This window comes from Hetaerina americana, unplaced genomic scaffold, assembly GCF_022747635.1.
Source record: "Hetaerina americana unplaced genomic scaffold, ioHetAmer1.1.p SCAF_1, whole genome shotgun sequence".
Taxonomy (NCBI): domain Eukaryota; kingdom Metazoa; phylum Arthropoda; class Insecta; order Odonata; family Calopterygidae; genus Hetaerina; species Hetaerina americana.
The window spans coordinates 82,238,709-82,254,388 of record NW_027286069.1 but is presented as its reverse complement, the minus strand read 5'-3'; the positions used below and the strand labels follow the sequence as shown (position 1 = coordinate 82,254,388).

General features: G+C 40.1%; 1 protein-coding gene across 4 annotated transcripts in view; it reads right to left on the bottom strand.

The window, feature by feature from the left end:
• pio (zona pellucida domain-containing protein piopio) overlaps positions 1-15,680 on the bottom strand; it is a 233,877-nt gene that overhangs the window by 178,145 nt on the left and 40,052 nt on the right. For 3 of the 4 annotated variants that reach the window (XM_071592431.1, XM_071592405.1, XM_071592422.1), the window contains exon 2: positions 6,717-6,767. In XM_071592431.1, the coding sequence (XP_071448532.1) occupies positions 6,717-6,758 (42 nt within the window). In that variant the 5' untranslated portion in view covers positions 6,759-6,767. The remainder of the gene's footprint in view (positions 1-6,716; positions 6,768-15,680) is intronic. The other variant, XM_071592413.1, reaches the window with a different exon arrangement.

The following is a 15,680-nucleotide window of genomic DNA, read 5'->3' as shown; positions in this document are numbered from 1 at the left end:
ATTCAATTTTGCATTCTACATTGTTAAAAACCATGACCACAAGGTCTGAATGTGATACGCCCGAGATGATTCAGTGAGATAACGACTACTTAGTGCCAGATTTGAAATAGTTCCTATTATATTGAAACTGATGCGATCTAATTCTGCTTCTCGATCAACCTTCAAGGATATTTTCTTCCGCAGAGGTTGCGCCATTCTATAATTATGGTTTAGCTTGACTTGTTTCTGCGGCGTACTGGAGATAAAAAGGAAAATGTTTCCTCAACCAGGCAGTGATATTTTCCATTAGGAACTGCACAAACCTAATCGTTGGGACTACTTACAGCTAAGGGTGGAGCGAAATGTTTCTCATAAACAGGCATGTGTAGTGAATGAATCTGAAAAATAATTCGAAAACATAGGCATTGCAAAAAAGTTCACGATCAGAGAGAACCATAATTTAACATAAACTGCTATACTACGTCAGTACGTAATATAGATTGAAAATAAAGGGCTAACGCATCGTACACTATGATGGATATTCTCCACCAGAAATAACAGTTGAAAGAGTATTTTACAAAATAAAATAAAATTCATTACAAAATTGCAAATAACATACAACACGCAAAATTCCTTCGTGCGATCTATGAAATAAATTATTTCCAGATAGACTTGCAACAAGAAGTTCACATCTGAGGAGTGACTGAACACGAAGGGATACTCACACCGAGTGTCGAATGAAATGGAGTGGAGGAGGTATTAAGCTGAACTTTCTCCGTTCATCTTAAAATATAATCCCTGCGAATAGCTCGTAATTTTTTTTGAGAGATCGTTGAGGTCGATACTTCTAGGAAATAAATTTGTAAAGTAAATCGCAATTTAAAAAACATAAATTCTAACTTACTCTAAGATGCTGAAATACATGTGTCTAAATATCCGGGAAACATTAGAGAATCACGGAATTGCGAATCACTGCCAAACCTGTTTTTCGAAGTTTTTCTGGTGGATCTCTTCTGGCCTTCGCTGTCCTAAACCGAGCGACCTTGAGCACAGAAATGCTTGGGCGTTGGCAACCGAATGAGATTTCTTCCTTCATTATTATCCTTCGCAGCAGGAAGCAGAGGTGTCCAACGATTCGAATTCAACGATAGGCCACTCCCACCAGTATACAAAATTCCTGTTGATTTGGTCGGTAGAGAATCGGAATGTGGAAGATTTTAGGAGATGTCAGAGGGCTGCCTTTTAATCGTCCCATTTGCATATAATAACTTGCAAAAGAACCCAGTAAAAAGAGCGCCAGAATAAATTTCACTCAACATTCTATACTCTCACTTGGGTAGATATGTACAGTATTTTGGCGATCGATGGCGAGTAAAAAATAAGACGACTAGGCTCAATGAAATTAAGTAGATATACGAAAAAGACGGGGCAAAACGAGTAAAGCTAAACCGGCACCGTTAATGAATGAGAAAGTTTTCTATTGACTTTCATTGAGGCCCCAATAAGGCTCTTGAATTCAAGAACCACGCACGACAAATATGCAGACGTGGACCCAAACAATACTTCATCAAATTTTACAGCTAAACTACGGAGCTACGCCCTCAACTGATGAAGCCATTTAAGAGAGAAACACGAACAGAAAAAAAATTATGATTCGAATGATCTCATTTTTTTTACGGAGAGCCTGATTTGCATGATCATTCTTCTCCTTGAAATATTCACATATTTGGGGGACGGTCCCTTTTCGAAAGCGCATGCCTACCGATTTTCTCTCACTCGTGTTGCCACGCATGAGTCAAACATCGTACTCGTATCCATTAAACCATCGCCACTGCCGGAGAAGATTATTCGCATCGACTTTCAAAAATTACACAATACCACGATTTTCGACGCATTTTACGCGAAATCGGACGCGTTATAACGAGCGAAACCGCGAAGAGGAGAACGTGCTGTTTCTTTCTCTCTCTCTCTGCTCTTCGTAAGGAATACGAGACACTTGGAAGAAAATAATTAAAAGAAAGACATCCAAGTAATAAAAAGGGCTGGCGGAGGAAACAACCCGTTGAGCCTATTCTCGCCTCCTCGAAGATAGTGAATTTATTTGCCTTGTCTTCTTTTCACCTTTGCGACTTGCGGTGGGAACCCGAGCGCTCTCGAAGAGGTTTCTCGCATTGCCGGACCTTAGATGTCGCGGAAACAAGAATTGGGAGAAGTCGGTCGGAGACGGAAGGGCGGCGTCAGGGGGACAGGAGGGGGGCTCAACTTTGCGGACAAGCGCAAAGGCGAGCCCCCACATTCCGTTGCCACCCCTTTACCCTACACTTCGGTTCCCCTCTCCTCCAATACGCGTCTTGTTATTCTCTATAGCATATACAACGCGGCTTGCATGTACTTGTAACTTTTATTTCTAGTGAATGTTTCCAGATAGCTCATGGGCAATAAATTATGCATCGCGACTACATGTGGAGGCACAGATTTACATTATGGGAGCCGTATAATTTAATAATTAAATTCAAACGAAAAAACTTACAGAAATCTAATTTTCCAGCCATAAAAAACCATAAACACAGTATTCAACCCAAAGGTCGGTTTGGTGGGCGATGGTAGAGTTCACCCATTACTAAGCCCGACGGAGTGTGGAATTCACACCTCAGGGTAGGGAGGCCAGTTCCTTTCCCTGTGCCGGTTATGGTTTCCCAGGAAGATCTGGTACCCGAAAAATCAGAAAGCTTGGGTGAAGCTGCAGGTGTCCAGAGTACCTTGCCCGGGACTCGAACCCAGTAGTCCAACGCTCTACCCCCTGGACTACCGCGACCCATAATTTTTTTTCTAGCATTTCGTTTTAAATTCTACGATTCTTTTAAGTATTCATTATAACCTGCATGTAACTGCTATTATTTGACGACCTTTTTAAATATAAAAATTACAGACTAACATTTTACAATTATCTTTGTTACACTTATTAACTTAATTTCAGCTTAATTTTCACAAAGAGGAGAGTTTAAAGAGATACATTTTCATAGTTGTTCATTTCCTACGCATAGTTACATCTTTCCTAAAGTAGCATTTTAGGGTGACGAAATTTATTTATAATATTTATGGATGCCTCTATTAGCAATATTTTCAAGTTCCGTTCTTGGACTTGCATTCCTATATTTTTATTGAACTACTCCAGACACCATAAGATGTATGTTTGCTTTGTTTTCTGTGTAATATCTGAAATTTGGAAAATATTACATTTGCTGGTTATATATTACTTTAGTCTCTATCGATGTCATCATCTGTATGCAGTATTATGTATTATATGTTACACCACTAGGATGAAAATATAATTGAGAGGGAAATTAAGGGCATAAATATCGCCCGAATGACGTTTCCCCATCTGTCCAACTCTACCAAAGATCACGTAGACATTTTCCCCGGTGAGTAGGGGCCGAGGAGACCAAAGCATTTGGTTCGATGTCGAAAGAAGTGGTCCCCATTGCCGGCCAGTCGGAGCGGGGAACTAGCCACGCACGAGAAAGAGAGAAAGGGCGTGGGAGGAGGGACTTGCGGGGGAAGAAAAGAGAGGGGAGCGGGTGGGAGGAGAGAGAGATAGAGAAGAGGGATTGCGGCAGGGTGCGAAGGCGTTGCCGGAGGCGCTCACGTCGGAGGGAAACGGGGTGAAAAATCGAGGGTGGTGGGGTAAATGTTCGCTGCGATGGGGAGTTGAGCAGGAATATGGCGGGAGAGGGAGGAAGGAGGGCGTGGGGAAAGGTGAGGTCCAGTGGTGTACGAGGAGAACACGAAGGCCCTCGTACTTGTGGTGGGTAGATGGTAACACCAAACCCGCAGCGCGTGAAATGTATTCAACTCCACCATATGCCAAACAAAGCTGGAAATATGGTGACACTATTGACTGAAATTTCATGTACTCGTATTTTAAGCTCTTTAATTCAATTGGAAAAACATTTTAATCAGACGTATTCCGTGAACACATGGTTCTCACTTTGATATCAGACATAATTTATGGTTACAGTTATAGATTATAATCGGTGAAAGTTATGGGGATAACTCCTAGGGTTCTATTAGAGTTCATCCATACCCGTGCCCCCTGGGGTTAATTGTGTCTATCCCTTCGCTCACCGAATGCGAGCATGATCAAAGTAGAGTCGTCAGTGGACTACGAAAAGACAAATTTCAACCCAACACATAAATTGAATAATAAAACGCGGACTCGAGTTACTCCCAAACACAACTAAATGAATGTCACAGGTCACACTAAGAAAACTTCCCAGCCTCATTGAATTATAAGTAGAGCATTGAACGGTGAAATATTGCATCCGGCTTATCTGGTGGGCCAGCGGATGTTTCTCATCAAGGACGAAATTCGCACGTTACGCCGATGGCATTTCTGATAAGTAGCAGCGATTAAACCAGCTGATTCGGAAAGGTAGGGCACAGAAAGAGGCGGGTGATGCTGAGCGGATCAAGGAAAGGGATAGTAAAGAGGCAAAATATCGATCGAAAGGACAGAGAACTAGGGCAGAAGAAGGGAGAAGAGAGACGTGGAAACTTGAATGAAGCAATCGGATATAAAATCACAGCCAGCATTCGTTTAACAGTATACATTGCGATACGCAAAAGTCAGAATATTCAATCACACCCGTTAAGTAATTTCCATACATTTTTTCATATAATGAATTATCAGAATAATGCCATAAATTGTTGTCGTATACATTATACGAGCGTTCATTTTCGAATAAAATATGTGCACTCACGTTTTTTTTAGCCAAATCTCAAAGCAAAAATCCAAAAGTACAGTCAAAGAAAGGTTATGAATAAATTACAGAGATGCTCTTTCCGTGACCATCTAGCATTGAAAATTTTTAAGCAAAACGATACGCAGCAAAAGAAAAGTTTGGTAAATCCTAAAGATTTCCTTGCGGATAATCTTGAGTGTTGGGTGATACCAAAGAATTGCGAGAGAAATATAGTATGGAAATACAGTTCGGCTCACTGTTCTTTTATCCCAAAACAAGTTTGTCGAATAGTAGCAATATATTACCGAAAATAAATAAAAATGCATTTTATATCAAGTAAATGTTTTAAATATATCCTAGCCACTAATCTCGAGTCAGAGTTATTTGCATGGATTTTTCAATTGGCGCATCTACACATGCTAACACTGAACTGAGAACATTGATGTCTCAACGTAACAATATGCCACACATTATAAATTATGGAATGACAGAAATGAAGATAAGATGTTCAAAACACACAATCAAATTCGGGATATATTTCAAACTTGTACAAGATGCAATAAGTACCTGATATTCAAAACAATGAGAGCTAAGTCACGCAGCGAAAGATACTACCAACAAGCAGAAATAAATTAGTAAGATTGTGGGATAGGATTTGAAATGTTCACCCTATTGAACACGACGAGGTGTATTCTAAAAAGAAAATTGGAAAAGGCGTCCGACGATGGATAGAAAAAAAACCCTTTAAAACCAAGTTTTAGGAAAATAGTTTGAGAAAGTACCTAGCCAGTGTCACGGTACAGGAGGATGTGGCGTTTAGTGAAGGAGTTGTATATACTATGGGGGAAGAAAATCTCAAGGTGCGAAGTGACGAAAGAACACGGGGAAGAGGGAGAGGCGATTTTCGGTTCGACTAGTGGACTGATAGAGCACTTACTCTCAGACACGTACGCTTTCGAGAAAGAAAAACGGTCTTTTCGATACTGGCCTTACGATAGCGATATGATCTTACACACACCGCTCGTAAAACCTATACTGTAAGGAAAAAAAGAGGGCGAAGTTGCATAATTTATTTATTGAATGCTCTTTTGGATATATATATATATATATATATATATATATATATATATATATATATATATATATATATATATATATATATATATATATATATATATATATATATATATGTTCCATTAATTTGCACTGGGATAACGCAAGAGAGATGAGAAACATACATGCAATAATTTTTATTATTGCGATGGCGCAAGACTGAGGGCTTATTCGTGCCAGGGAAAATATGGTATGTGAGGAAGTGTCGACCTTTCCAAATAAATGTCACGGGAGAGAACTCTCAGGTCCTCGAATACTCTGCTCAGTTTAAATAAAGCTTAGTGTAGCCCAGGTTAACGAGCAAAGTAGACAGGAACGCCGCAAATGATTCGGAAGAAACTAACCAGCGAAACTTGACACTAAACGCAATCAAATGTCTGTAATCTTTCCTTTACACCAATGTTACAACCCAAAAAGTAGGACGCATTACATCAAATATGAATCAAAATTTCCGTAGTTTAAATAAGTTTATGATTTTTAAGTATATTACAAAATGGAATTTTCATTTGCAAAACAAGCACCAAAATTTAAGGAATTTTCATTTTACGCCAGTATTTATTGAATTTGGATACTAAAACGAACCGAGCTCAAAATATGAACCTCGGTTTCACAAATAATTCCGAAATGCAATTATACTTCATCTCGGAATGAGTTTCCCTAAGTATCACTTGAAAAGGCAGCGAGTATCTATTTTTTTCTCGTGGACGTAATATTAAAATAATCATATCATAATTATCAAAGTTAGTTAAATCAGCATTCTTCATAAAAAAACACTATGTCCAATTCTGCACCTAGGAGAGATAATTTAGAGGAAAACTATTTTCTTTCCCCTTCTTTCTTACTGAGAAGAACATACAACATAAAGAGGTTTCTAGTACTTACCGCTATCGAATTGGAAGCCAGCCTCTGGATAGTCCTCGCCATTTCTTTCTACTGCAAGAAAAAAATAAAAGGATTAGATTACAAGTTAATGGAACTTACTTTTGGTAGTGTTTTCATCAAAAAAACAGATCAATTTATTTTTATTTCTGAAAAAAATGAGTCGCATCCCGCTAAAATTGGTTTAAAAAAACTTTGACGCCGTTTAAATTCGTTACATGCTTCATCGCTGTAATGGGCATTCAGCAACTGGACCAGCGATAATAAAGTGATAGCAGGTAATTGCGGCAGAGACGATTTCGTAATTCGTAAGATAAAATGATAGTTGGCAAATGAGTCTTGAACGGTGGCAGGGATACATTTGGTAGCGTCAAGAGAGCTCTGAGATTTTAGCCAAGAAGGAACGAAAACGGCCAACATTCCGCAATTGCATATTATATTCTGAAAACTATAGTATGGAGCGTGGTATTGAGCATGGTTTGGCACGCCGGGAAAACTTGGCAACTGATGCAACATGACAGGCGTAGATTGTAGTCTACGGAGATGTGGGTGTGAAGAAGGATGGACAAGATGAAATGGCCGAAAATGTGAACAGACGAAAAAGTACTAGAAATCCAACGAAGGGATAGGAAAGGTGGATGCAGAGAGTTTAGATAAATGATGGAATGATGAAGACTCTGATAGCGGGGAGGGCGTTAAGCAACCGATGTAGGGCAGGAAAAAAGAAAGGCATGCTGGCCAAAATGAGGGGAGGTAGAGTGTTTTAGGAATTGAAGAAAAATTTATTGTGTTGTGGGATGCTATGCATTTTACTGTTAGGTGAGGCTAAGAAATGTAGACGCGATCAGTTAGTGCCTATCCAAAACCTACTAAACGGAAGACTACCAAATTATAATAATAGTGCATTATCAATCATTTTGAATGTCATAAAAAAACTCCCTCGTTAATCACGCCTAAATTCTTTCACGCAAGGGAAAGAAAACATTTAATTAAAGGCTTTATTCTCCACAAGTCAAAAATGAAGATGTTCTTAGGTATATTCTTGTACGGTATCAAATTAACTTCAACTTTTCTCTACGCCAAGAATCACTGTTAATAAGGCTTCTGAGTTTATAGAATTCCACCATAAAAAACCATGGAATTCTACTACTCGAGAAAAAATGCCATTCGCTTTCGTGTTACCCAGTCTGAATCACTTACGAAAATAGAAGTTCTTGAATCTGCCCTTTCTTGAGCAAAGCCTGGGGGCAATTGTCCGAGTGAAACCAGTTTTAGCAGTTTCCCGTAACAGAGTGAGTACCTTTTGTGCTAGCAAACTTCAAATAGGAAAGCGTTTGAGAGCCTGAAGTAAAGGAACATGCTCAACAAATCACCGAGCCCATGCAAACGTCCATTTCTTCCTGAAACTGTTGTTCGTAATAAAATTTTACTTAATATTAATTAAAACCTACAATACAGGTAATTTTAAAATATTTGCAGAGGACTACTTAATTAATACACCTCAATGCCTCATTACAATGGTTTCACTTTTTAAAATCACCAGAATAAGCTTTGTGATACCGATTTAATTGGCAAGACTTAATTTTGAGCTCGAAAATGGAATCATATTCGTGGGATAATATCTTGTTCAGTTTGAAAATTATTATTATTCATTGAACTTTGAAAATGTGCTTTTTGAGAAGAAGGCAAATGAAATATATATTTTAGAATTGGAGCGTGATAATGGAAAAGTATTAACATACAATTATTATTTTAGAAAGGGAGTAGGTTTTTTGCATACACTTTGAAGTGAATAGGCCGGATTGATTTGTGCATCAATAGCTTCTCTTTATTTCTTTTAAATAGACTTTTGCTATCATCGAGCTAACTAGAATATTCTAATTCAAATGTTCGGACATATTAATTACCTAATTAATATAGGTTACTTTATTACTGCAAAGAGAATTTAGCAATGCTATGAATGTGCTGGCCATTATATCATATCCAAATGAAATATAAGTTCAATCCATTGCATCAATTTTGTCAAGCTAAATATTTCACCTGAGCAACTATGAAAGATATGAAAATTTACATTTCCATTGTAGTGATTTTAGAAAGGTCTTAAAGAGTTACTGCGGCCCTCATTGAGGTAATCATGCTCCATCAAATGTTTAAAATAGTGTGGCAACCGATCAGGTAAGCTCTGTCCTAGATGAAGTGCGCTTATTGAAACACGACTCTGTTTTCGTTAGCCTCCACCTCAAATAGAAAGTCCACATTGTTACCATTCATGCGAATCCGGAAATTCCTTGCGCATGAGCTAGGTGCCGTAGTATGGGTGAGGACACCTACTTATTGTATTGTGTTTTAAATCAATAATACGACAACATACATGGACAGAGCTGGACGTAACAATACATGCTAATGAACATAGCTCATCTTTCATTGTTGTGTATAATAGAAACTTATTCAATCCATAAGTATTCAAAAGGTCGGATTAGCGTGGTTGGTAGTGCGCCCGGCGATGCACGCAAATGTTTTCGGTTCGAGAGTACAATTTCAAACAAGTGTGAACCCCACTGATATTGTTCCTAGAAAACATTATGGCAAGCTCTTGAGTAGTTCCTTGGGGACCACTGGTACACGGGCTACCACAAGCATCTGCAAAACAAAAAGTGTAATGCCGAACAAAATTCTCAAAAATCAGATCCGGGTATTAAAGCCATGTTAAGAAATAAGTTCTGTTTCCGGTGACGCTAGAGACAGAAGAACGATAGCTACGATAAAAAATACAATTTATGGATGAAATAAATTTGCAGCAGATGGACCGGGGCCACTGATTGCGTCTATTCAAAAGGAGTGAGCCAACCATCAATTCAACCACTGAGAAACCTACTGGATGGATGCTTCCTTAGAGCATGAACACCTCTTAGTGATTGACGGAGACTTTGCAGGCACCCGTGAGGCGCCTACTTTTCTCGCAGAACTTCCTACACTCCAATTTCACAGTGAAATCGCTGTCGGCCAATTCGAAGATGGACCGACGGAAACCCCGTCCGGGGCCGTCTGTCGCCTTGGGGCGAGGAAGCGTCTCCCCCTGTGCCGAGGGCCGACGGAAGCGAGAGTGAAGAACCGAGACCGAGCGAAAAAATATCGCGTGTCGGGAAAAAAATTGAGGGGCCCACAACTGACCTGTGACCCCGTCCGCCCCGCGGCGGCTGGAGAAGTGAGAGCGCTGCGCGAGCACTATGGACTGGTGAAACCGACGCGCTCCAGAACAAGACCAGGAAAAAAACCCACGTCAGTTATCCCGGGAGGAGGAGGAAGGCGGAGGACGCCCAGTGAAAGCAATGCGTGCGAAATCGCATTCACCTACATTTGCTCCCTGCCCGCGAAGCGGATGATAAGACGGGGGCGTTTGGGGGGAGGAGAGAGAATGGGAAGGGAAGAGGGCCGGAGGGCGGCGGATTTGGCCGGCGTAAGGAGGATGATGCTGGAGAAGAAAGGTGCTTGCAAGTAGCGCCCGGGGAGGGAATTCAAAATTATACTGCTAATCGAATGACGCCAGGCACATCAAGAGGTAATGATTGAGAGTTGTCTATGGGTGATTAGACCGCATGCAGCCTGCAGGCACTTTTCGGAGTGTCCAAGACGGCTTCTTCCTCCACCTAGTCCCATTAAGTGCCCACTCTCGATATGTGAGCCATTATATTGCAATTATAGATCCTCAACTTACGAAATTTACCTTCATGACATGAAGAATATGTCAATATAAAGTGGGACCTCAACTGTTCTACTGCTCTATTCTCTTATTTAATGCACAGCCGGTGCTTGGGAAAACCACATTACTATCGGCGCCATTTATACAGTAAACCAAAGATTTTGTTGAAAACTGCTAGTGAGACTTGTGTATGGCTACACCAGTGAGTACCTAATGAACCGAGCACCAGTCCAGGATGGAACTCAAAATTATTAAGACCTGAGTGATATAAGGAACCACCTGAGTAATGACTGGTTTTGACGCACGAGGATATGGAGCTCATCTCGTTCTTACACCATGCAAAATCCAGTCATACAAGATAGAAGGGCCAGTTACTTTCCCAACTCCATATCCGGTTTCCCAAAAATTTTTGGTACCCGGAAAATCAGACAGTATGATTTGAACTGTATGTATGTGCCCGGAGGTATCTGTCGGATCAAAACATAATCGCTGAGTGACATGGATGACTAATGAATGGAGACTTCTATGCCACTTGAACGGACGCCTGGACCGTAGATTGCCTGAATATCTGAGATCAACACCGACAATGATGCTTATTTTTCACTACCCAGTGTTTTGGCAAACCAAAAATTGTTAAAATGGCGTTGTATTTAGATTTAAGATGACAGGAGAAAAACATCGTGAGATATAGCTGATTTCAAGAGCTCAAGAGAATTAAATTCAACCCACCTTCAATGAGGCCATCAAATTCAAAATCTGATGATGATCACTACATCATCGAACTCATTTATATGCTAACAAGGTAACCACTGATCCCACACGGCAGGAAAGTAATCAATAACTTTTCCGGCGAAAAAAATTTAACGAGATAAAGGAATCCAGTACTTCCAATTATAAGTCGAAAATCATAAATATTTCCATTAACAACTCGAATTATCAGGCATAAGCTTGCCTAAAGAACACCTTTAACAAAATATCAATCGGATGAAATAATAAAACGGACGAATTATTTTACTGATGACGAAAAATAACTTTCCGCGATAAAAGAATTGTTATGCCCTCGAGTTTATAACATGCTCTTTTGTGCATTTCGTATTGATTTATTTGAAAGAAGGGAGAAAAATGACAAGCTACCGATGTAACAGCCAAAAACTGTTGGTCGGCATACTTGCTTAAGCTCTCACTTTAATTGAACCAGCTTTTTGAAAGGGTGCCTCGCATGTATTAGCATGCCGTCAAAACTGGAAACGGACATGCTGTCGGCCCTCACCACTTGCGAAATCCGTAATTTAAGTTGAGGGTGATTGTAACGTTGAAAACCAGTCTTTCAGAAATACCAAAAAAAACTGCTTAAATTATTAGGAACTCCATGTCGAATATTTACGATAATCAGAGAGTCATCATTGAAAAGCAAACAAGCCAAAATTCCAAAACCCCAAGAAAAAGTCAAAGGGAATTGATTGCCATATTATCAGCATCTTGCAGAAAGAACACAAGCAGGGGACTCCATGCTCATGAGATACATGAATTTTTAGTGCCTGAATTATAGAAAATAGTATATCCTATTTCAAACGTTGAAGCTATTGTCTGGCTAGAGAAACCATACGATATATACTCGTATAACTCATAACATATTTAGCCTTACAGGATTTTAAGTGCAGATATTCATGCCGGTTGCTTTCCCAGAACCACCTGATATTTCCCACGAACGTATGATAGCCTGAAATCGCACCGATTGGATTTTAGATGAGGTTTTTCCAATTTTCAAAACCACCCGATATTCGTACTTCGAAAATCCCGGCAAGTAACTGAACGTCGTATCCACTAGGCTACCACGTCGTGCGAGATGAAATGAAGCGAGAAAAATTGATTGTCGGCTCGCGCGAGGTGAAAGGGATATGACGTAATCAAACCTCACCCCAACCATTTTTCCTACAGCTTACCCCCGCCAGTCAACCCCTTCCTCCGTTTCACTCCCTATCGGGATTTTCGTCTTCCCCACTCGTTCCCCCAAGGGTGTTTTTCCACACCAATCACCGGAACCCGACGCGCGACCAAGGATTTTCATACTCAATTTTCACCCGAAGCCAATCAATTCTTCAATTCTGCACCCCCCCTCCTCATTTTTTTACCCTCGTCATGAGCCGGGAACTGCGGATCGTCGCGGCGGGGAGAAGTGATTGCAGCCGGGCGCATGCGGCCGAGAATTCCAATCCGGTCCGACACGAAGGACTCCGTCTTCCTCGCTAACTCACCCATCCCCGCAACCCTTCCACGGCTGACACTCACTCCAGAGTCCGACCCGATGGACCGTGCGCGAGTGGGCGCAGCGGGGAGGAGTGGATGGAGGCGAAGGATGTTGCGAAACGAATGGGAAATTGGTTCATCGACGAGAATTCTACTCCACAAGGAAGACAAACGTACCCGTTATTCCTTCCTCCCACCCGAGAGAAAAGGAAAATAAAACCCCCAAAATTTCCAACAACATTTCCGAAGGCAGGCTGGGACGAATACCATTTTTAGGTACGTACCATTGCGGTATGGATCTGCCTTTTTAGAAACTAAGACAACTAAGTAGGGAGATATCCGCACCAAACGAGCCCTCTCATTGGTTACTCAAGCATTTTAATCGCTGACCAAGCAGTTAGAAGGTCACAGATTTGCTCATAAAAATATTCATATATTGTTATTTATTTATATTTCGTGACGCTTGATTTAAATCTAAGACTATATATTATTTGTGCATAAAAATTTATTTTATAAATTTTAGTTAGCTAAACCTGTGCATTTGTAAAATTAATTACTAGTTGTGTAATATATTTTACACAATGTTGAACAAAAACTTAATAAACATTAATATTTCCATGTGAAGATCTCGACTAACGTATAACTTTGTGATAAACATCTCATACTGATATATTCAAAAGTAAATACCAGCAATAAAGTAGAAACTAAAAACTCATCAAAAAGGTAAATTGATACTGATAATTCACAATCAATATTTTGTAGTCATAGACAGAGAACAAAAAGCCTCGTCATCAAATATCTCTACCACACTTTCTCTTAATCTCCTTCGGATAAATCTTAGAATAATAATAAAACCCTCGCTCGGCCGCAAGGCGAATAACAAGTAGTGAGGGCGGAAGCAATTGAGCGGGAAAGACAACGAAAGGGAAAGAAGCGCATTAATATTCACGGTGTCGTTTTATCTGCACGGGCGGTTTCGGAACTCCAAATTGTGAAACCAGCTTGGATCGGGAAAGGTAAGATTGAGTCTACACTTTTACCAGGCTCCCATCGAGATCGAGTGCGTTAAGTATGCCAATTTCTCAGTTATGTCGAATGGGATTTTATGCGAGGCAACTCCGATCGTGTCTGAGAGGAATTGAATCTCGATTGATATCTTGGTGTAGTACATGAAGGCGTACAGCCATTATGGGATTCAACGCCTCGTCCTCCTCCAAAAGTGGCCGAGAGGAGATAATCCGGCTCTGGGTGTTCTTTCTCCATCACCTAAGCCATACATAAGGGCCGAAAGTGACGGTGGATCACGCGATGGATCTTTATTTGTGCGATCGCGGGTGGATTTATCTACTTAATGAATGGTTGTAATTAAGTGAATAACAAGATAAGGGGATACAAGATTCCCAGAAGAAGCTATAAGGTTCGCAGTGAGAATAAAAACTTATCTTACTAAAATTTCGTCAAGTTTTATAAATAGCCTCGATAAAGGTCACCGAGTTCCACAACCATCTACTAGAAACCTTTTAACCATATAAGAGTCCTATTTCTGAACATTCTGGTAATGAATTACATCATATGAGTCACTGTCGTTATTCAAATATTACTTCTATCGCCCACAGGGTCATTCAGTAGTAATAATTCCTCGCCATTTTATTCATTAAAATGGGACACACATTGTGATCATTGGACACGGGAAGGACTATGAGAAGTTGCTTCTAGGTTTTTATCGACAACTAAAACGATATTCCCAATCCCATTTTGAGATCACTTCATATTCTGCAACTCATACATAAGTTTTACGATAGACAAGTCCCTGAAGGTGGTACGTCTAGACAAGCATATGATGCTGCTATGATGTCACAACGATTCCAAACATTGAAACATCAAATAAACATCATTAGCCAAGAATGCTCGAACCGTGGGCCCCTTGGCTTTCAGTCACGTGTGGATGTTGTTAGTAGCGTCATTTTGGAAAAATTTAATTTTACACTTTTCACTATATTTCAATAAGTATTTTAATGATTTTTTCTCCTGAATGGTTGGATGAGTTTACCATGACTTAATAAAAAATGAACGACTAAATATTTTCTTAAATTTTGCTAAATTATACAAAAAACTAGAGAAAGTGTCGTTTTCATACATCCAAAATTTAAACGATGCAGCGAAAAATGTTTAATTGGAAATAGGTTTGCGAATTTCAGGGGAATATTTGAAAAATGTGATAATAATCGGAAGAGAGATATTCTTTTTTTTTAATATAGATACATTTTGAATTTGCCTGATCATTTTCTGCATTCCCTATGAATTTATTTCGTAGCAATCAAAAGTTAACATGATAATTTTAAACGTGTTCAGTTTGAAACGGAGCGTTTAGGTCACTATTTCTCCACAAACAACCAAGATTTTCATGTCAGATGCGTATAGATAGAACATTCTTATCTCCAAATCCCCTATCTAACTCGTAAAAATTTAAGGAGCGAGAGTAACACCCCTATTCAAGGCATGCGCAGGGTTTTTGATAATTTCCACAGCAGGCTGAATAACTTACGATTCTAAGCCAAAGAATTACCACAATTGCGTATAATACCATAGAAGGCTCCCGCCAACTGGAGCTTTCCCGTTTCTCTCTGCTCCTCCCTACGATCAATTCTAAGCTCCCAACAAGTTTACACGATCGACGCAACTCAGCGTGCCCAATCGAAAAAACTAGGACAACGGGTAAAACCAATGTTCACGTACACTCGACTTCTGTGCGAAAACCCACCTCCCTTGGATCTCTGGCAAGGCGAAAAAGAAGGTGACCTAAGTGCTGAAAAGCCTCCCACGTTGAACGAGGACACTGCAAAGGACTGCGCTGGACGGACGGCGCGACGCTGGGACAGTTAGGAACAAAGATTCGATTGACATTTAGGGCGCCATATAGCCCCACATGAACGCTGAGACGTGACATCACAGGTGCGGTCTCTTGAAATGGTGATCGGGAGGTCTCACTCGCTAAAGAACGCAAAGAGGTAACCTAGCAG